The sequence below is a fragment of the Panthera tigris genome, chromosome C1 (genome assembly GCF_018350195.1).
Source record: "Panthera tigris isolate Pti1 chromosome C1, P.tigris_Pti1_mat1.1, whole genome shotgun sequence".
Classification (NCBI taxonomy): Eukaryota; Metazoa; Chordata; class Mammalia; order Carnivora; family Felidae; genus Panthera; species Panthera tigris.
This window is the reverse complement of record NC_056667.1, coordinates 16,611,700-16,618,154: the sequence shown is the minus strand read 5'-3', so window position 1 is coordinate 16,618,154 and position 6,455 is coordinate 16,611,700. Positions and strand designations below refer to the sequence as shown.

Sequence of the window (6,455 nt, the reverse complement as noted above, 5' to 3'; positions counted from 1 at the left end):
ACTCCCAGGCTGCTTGTGTGTCACTTAGTGGGTGGGAGAGTGAGGAGGACATGCACACCTGCGTGTCACCTGTATCCCAAGTACGACTGTGGGTTTGAGGGTATAACTAGCGTGCACGTCCAGGGGTGTGCACCGTGTATCTAAGGGCCTGGGTTGGTGTGCCCGAAGAAGGGGATTCCTGTGCCCGTGTTTCAGTGGGAAGTAGGCCGGTCTCCATGGGGGAATGTGGGTCACGTGCAACCTGAGGAAGACGGGTGTGCCTGCGTGGCGTGCAGGTGTGTGATGTGCGCACAGCACAAAGCACAGATGGCTTCCTTTGAGAAAATGTGCAGGGCATTGGACAGCCTAGGACTGAACTCCCGGTCTCCTTATTGTCTTCACATACAGAGGACATAGCGAGGCTTCTTGCTTCCGAGTGTTCCTGGACAGGCTAAGTGGGACCCTGGGAAGGCACCATGAGAATTCCAGACCTCAGTTGCAGTCCGGGAGGGATGCCCAGCGAGCAGCAGCCCCAGCCTCACATGCCTGCCTGAGTGGAAGCCCAGGGCCGGACTCAGGAAGCCTGGCTTTGAGGAGGACTGCTGGCTGCCCTTGGGCCGATTACCACCCCTCTCTGAGTCTTGCCCATGTTTTTCTGGTTCAAGGTTGGAAAGCATGTGTCAGGCCGTGGCTGTGGAGGCTGGCAAGGGTCGCGGTTAAACACGCAGGCTTGGGTAAGTAAGCCTTACTAGCCTCACTTGGCTAGTAAGATTTGGGTTCAGACCCCAGCTCCTCTACCTGAACGCTGACCTTGGGCCTTATATCCAGCCCCAGACTCCAACCTGCTTCGTTATCTGTAAAATAGGGTCGTGATACCCACCTCACCCCTCAGCTGTACAGATTAAACAAAACATAATAATACCTAGGACTTACTCAGCCCTTACTCTGACTCAGGAACGGCTCTGCAATTTTCATATGTTAAGTCACTCAATCCTCTCAACAACCCTTTGAAGTAGGTGCCGTTGTTATTCCCATTTTACAGATAAGGAAACTGAGTTCACCGAAGTTATATAATATGCACACGGTTGGACAACCGGTAAGGGGTGGCCCTAGGTCCTAGGACTCCCAGGACCTGCTAAATACCTGCTGTAAAATACAAAACGCAGGCCTGCCTCGTAAGCACTCCGTAACTGTCGTCCTTATGCTCCCTCCCAGTGCCCAGTGTAGCAACTCAACAGACGCTCAACAGACATGGCCTCAGGTATTTATTGTAGGAAGGGTTCGAAGAGATCAATCTCCTTACAGCGTGCAGCCAGCGGCAAGTTCTAGGGGCCCCGGGAGCCAGCCCTCTCCCTTCAGACAGCTCAAGCAACAGCACCCCCAGGCAGAGCAGACCATAGCAACCAGAGAGGTGGAGTGAGCGGGCCAGAGTCACACAGAAAAGGAAGCATGTGAGGCCAGGGTCGGGAGGCTCCTTCCCTGGTTCAGATGGATGGGAAGACGAGGAAGCCACTGAAGACGCTGTCCACCTCAGGGCCCTGGTAAATCCGGCCCTGGGCGGGGTCTCTTTCAATCCAGACCCGATCGCCGCGCTGTAACTTGAGAACCGTGCTCCCGGACAACACCTGGAAGATTCCCTTGCCGTTGGCGTCACAGAAGCCCAAGGAGCGCTGGGCCTGGTCCCTCCCAGAGGACACGATGGACAGGCAGATGTCCCACTTGGACACCACCTGGAAAGTGAAATAGTAGTAGCCGGACACAGCACAGATGAACTGGCCCGTGTTATTGTGGTACGGGCCTTCCTGGTTGGTGACGACCGTGTCGAAGATGACGACGTTGCCACTCATTGGTGGGTTCCGCCTGATGGCCGAGAAGGCTGGCCGTGGCTGGTCCTTGATGTTGCCCGGGTTGCCCTTGATGCCTTTCACTCCCGGGGTGCCAGGGAGACCCAGGGAGCCACTGGGCCCAGGGAAGCCCATGTAGCCAGGGTTTCCAGGGGGCCCAGGGTCCCCCTGGTCTCCTTTAAGGCCCCGGATGCCCGTCCGGATGCCAGGTGCCCCTGTGGGGGAGAAAGGCCAGATCTGGAGTGAGAGTCCGGTGTTCCCTAGTCCTCAGGGAGATGGGAGCTGGGAGATGGCCCGACTGCTGTGCAGTGGAGGATGGGGGAGTGCCTGGGCCTTTAAGACCTTGACTCTGGCTGGCTGTGTGACCTTGGGCAGATGTTTCAACCTCTGAGCTGCAGCTTCTTTATCTATCAAGTGGAAAGAAGTGCAAACAGGCACTTGGGAAGCTGTCAGGTCCTGGCAAAAGCAGGACACTGGCTCGTCCACTGTGCTTCTGGCCGGCCGTGAACTCCACACCCCACTGGGCCACTGACCCCGATCCCTTTAGGTCAGGACTACGTACAGGACGCCTGGATGCAAATGCTTGCAAGTGTCTCTGCAGATCTCTCTGGCCTGCTGCCGACTGGGAGGTTCAAGAGAATTCCCTGAGACTTCCTTCTCCCACTCTGGGCACGTCCTCCTCTCCCTTCTCCTTCACCCCCAACCTGTTTTCTAGACTGTGAGTTTCTGATGCCAGAAGGGGCTGGCAATGGGGAAGCAGGGACAGAGTTGGGTGTGGGGGGCTGGAAGGAAGCCGAAAGGATAGTTGCCATCAGTCGATCCTCTCTGTGTGCCAGGTGGGGTTATTTCTTCGGTTTACAGATGAGGAAACTGAGGCTCAGAGAGGGTCAGTAACTTGCCTGAGGTTACAGAGCAAGAAAAGTCTCCTGAGTCTAAAGGCTAGCACCTTATTCGTTCTGGTAACTTAACAGCCCAGGAGTGTGCACTTTTCCAAGACCTTTCTCATTCATTGCTTGTAGTGGTCCATCCTCCAGGGAAGGAAGGTGAGGCCAAAGAAAGAGGACTCAGGCGCCTGGGTGGCTCAGTTAAGCGTCTGACTTCGGCTTGGGTCATGATCTCACGGTTTATGAGTTCAAGTCCCACATCTAGCTCTGTGCTCACAGCTCAGAGCCTGGAGCCTGCTTTGGATTCTGTGTCTCCCTCTCTCTCTCTCTCTGCTCCTCCCCTGCTCACTGTCTCTCTCTCCTTCAAAAATAAATAAACATTAAAAAAAGAAAAAAAAAAAAGAAAGAGGACTCAGGCAGTAAGGGGGATATGGAGGGGCCTGGCAGGCTGGGGACATGTCCAGAGAGAAGACTAGGCCCCCTCAGCCTCTGGGACCAAGTGTAGAGTGAGCAGGCATCACGTGGGGGCCCAGGTAGATTCCCGCTTCTTGGTGCCACCCCCAAGTCTCCACCCTGGAGGCCAGGCCAGGCCAAGGGAGGAGGGGCTGGGGTCCAGAGGGAGGTACTCACCTGGCTCCCCTTGCTCCCCCTTGAGGCCTGGCCGTCCAGGTCGGCCAGGCGCTCCTGGGGCCCCAGCCTTCCCATCTGGTGCTCGGCACACATCCTCGGTCACTGTAAAGGTCAGGGATGTGGCCAGCACGCAGACCACCAGCCAGCCCCATGGGGCCTCCATGATGCCACTGTGGAGACATGGGCCAGAGTGGGCATCACACCCTCACACACACCCAACTCATACATTGAACCCTACGCCCACAGTGTTCTGTACACATCCCCCCACCACCGAGGCACATACACTCCCTCGAGGGCCTCCGAAGTCTGCCTTCCACCCAGCTCCAGGGACCCCGCACACATACGCAGAACCAGAAATTTGCCCAGACACACACACACACACACACACACACACACACACACAGCTGAGCACACCCACACAGTTACATACTCAAACACACAAACACAGCCTCTCATCCCACACCTGCACACCACGGCGAGCGAACTCAAAATCCACTGCACGCTCCTGGAGGCACAAACCGACACCCAAATAGACTCCACCTCTCACTCCCCCAGACACACACATTCATATACTCCTACCGATGATCAATCCCATTGAACAAATATTTATTGAGCGCCTACGCCTTATTTAATTCACACTCTCTCACCCAGATGGCAGAGCTGTGCATACGCACAGGGATTCACAACCCCCTGACACAACACATGTGCTCACTCCCCTACACATTCGGCCCCTTTCAGCACCCGCTGTACCCTCTACGGGGACCCCTCTGCTGGCTCCAACACCCCTAGCCTCTCCCCAGCTTCCTGTGTTTTGGGGGGGCCGAAACCTGGGAACTCTGGCTAGAGCTGATGTGTCTATATTACCACCTCCCACCGTCTCCCAAACCCAAGGAATAAAGGTCCCCCCACTCACTTATTCCGGATCTTGGATCAGTGCCCCTTGCAACCCTGTCCTGGCATAGAACCGGCTGGCAGTGTTCTTCCTCCCTCCCGCCTCGATTGTCCAGCCTCCTAGGTCAGCTCCCCGGGCCCCCACCCCCTCAGGCGCGGGCCTCACCTGCCTCAGCTGGCAGTCAGTTCAACTGGATGCTCCTGTCCTCCACCCAGGGACCCCTGTGGGACACCCAGCAGGGGTGGTGCCTGTCCGGCTGTGGCCAAGTTTCACATCCCTTCTGACTTCCCCTTCTCCTTCCCTGGACCTGCCCCCAGCATGGCCCCAGGGGTCAGAAGCCTACCAGGGACATTTTGAGCAGACCTCAGCAAGACTGGGACACTGAATGTCCTACCCCAGCCGCAGCTGGCGTGGGGGCAGGGACAGCAAGGCAGGAGTCTGCAAGGATGGAGGCGGGGGGGGGGTGGGTACTGGGGGGATGTGAGAACCAGAGAGGCAGAGAACATCAGGGCTGAAGGAATTTTTTAAAAAGTCAGGAACTTGGACTGATCGTCAAAAGCTTGGAAAATACAGAAGAATACAAAGGGCAGTGTGGTAGTGATGGGAAGCTCAGTAATCAGCTTCCTAGACCTGCCACTTCCTAGCTGCCCTTGGGAAGTTACTTAACCTCCCGGGGTCTCAGTTTTCTTTTTTCTTTTAAACTTTTTTTTTTTTTTTTAACATTTATTTAGTTTTGAGAGACAGAGCATGAGCGGGGGAGGGGCAGAGAGAGAGGGAGACACAGAATCCCAAGCAGGCTCCAGGCTCCGAGCTGTCAGCACAGAGACCGACGCGGGGCTCAAACCCACAAACCGTGAGATCATGACCTGTGCTGAAGTCGGGGGCTTAACCGACTGAGCCGCCCAGGCACCCCAACGGGGCCTTAGTTTTCTTAATCATAAACTGGGAACGACGGATTCTACCTCATCGGATTATTATAACATTTTAATGACATAAAGTGCATACAAAACTTGGCACATGGTGAATATTTAATAATTAGCTTTTATTGACATTTAAAAAACAGCAACAGGGGCGTCTGGGTGGCTCAGTCGGTTGAGCCTCCGACTTCGGCTCAGGTCATGATCTCACAGTCTGTGAGTTCAAGCCCCACATTGGGCTCTGTGCTGACAGCTCAGGGCCTGGAGCCTGCTTTGATTCTGTGTCTCCCTCTCTCTCTGCCCCTTTCCCACTCACACTCTACCTCTCTCTCTCAAAAGTAAATAAACACTTAAAAAATTATAAAAAAACAGCAACAAAGCCCATGAATTCTACCATCTAGAGAGTTACCGTTACCTTTTGGCCGGATCATCTAGCCTTACTTACTTATGCTGACAGGGTGCTCACCACCTGTCAGCCCATCTCACTTCACCAGTTTGGACCTGGGAACACTCTTCTTCGGACTGAGCTACTCTGTCTCTCCCAGACTGGAGACCGATGTGTTCAGTCCTCGGCTGACCATGTCTTTCTGCTTCTTCCCATGATCATGTTTGGTTTTTGGGTTTGTGTGTGTGTGTGTGTGTGTGTGTGTGTGTGTGTGTTTTCTTTCCTGAGTATTTTACCAAAGGGAAGAGGGGAGGAAGAGGAAGAGGAAGAGGAGAAAATGGAAGGCTATTGACCTGGTCAGATGGAGATGGGCTAGAGCCGACATTTTCAAGCTTCTGGGACTCCTTTTTCATTTGCAATCTTGAGTGGCACCCCCAGTATGTATTCGATAGATACAAATGGGGGTTCTCTGGATAAGAGTGTGGGGGCCCAGAGCAACTCCTGCCAGCCCCTCTCTTGCCCCCGGGGATTCAGGAAGTTAGGAGAGATGGAATCTCATGGGCCATGCCCACATATAATCACCGTGTGACCTTAGGCAAACCACATCATTTCTCTAGGCCTCAGTTTCTCTATCTGTAAAACGGGGATGATACAGGCTCCTCATTGGGTGGCTGAGGATCCTCTGGGGAAGTTGATGCTATCAAACACCACATTAAAATAAGTCACCATTATGAACCATGCCTGTGTGACCTTGGGCAAGTTACCTAACCAGTCTGAGCCTCACCTTCTCCATCTAGCAAAGCGAGGGAGTGGTGGGAGGCAGGAAGATCGCGCCGGGTGGTCTGTGACCCCTGATCCAGCGCCACCTTCTTTGATTATAGTGTGTCAGCCTTGCTTTCCTGCAAGAGGAGTTAGAGGGCACCT

General features: G+C 54.5%; 1 protein-coding gene across 1 annotated transcript; it reads right to left on the bottom strand.

Annotated features, from left to right (window-relative positions):
* Nucleotides 1–1,227: 1,227 nt before the first annotated feature.
* C1QA (complement C1q A chain) lies at nucleotides 1,228–4,492 on the bottom strand. Its single transcript, XM_007083712.2, has 3 exons — nucleotides 4,395–4,492; nucleotides 3,338–3,507; nucleotides 1,228–2,038 (listed from the first exon to the last, which is right to left on the bottom strand). Exons 2-3 carry the CDS (start codon nucleotides 3,498–3,500, stop codon nucleotides 1,464–1,466), a joined length of 738 nt encoding a protein of 245 aa, XP_007083774.2. The 5' UTR covers nucleotides 3,501–3,507; nucleotides 4,395–4,492; the 3' UTR covers nucleotides 1,228–1,463.
* Between the last annotated feature and the right edge of the window lie 1,963 nt (nucleotides 4,493–6,455).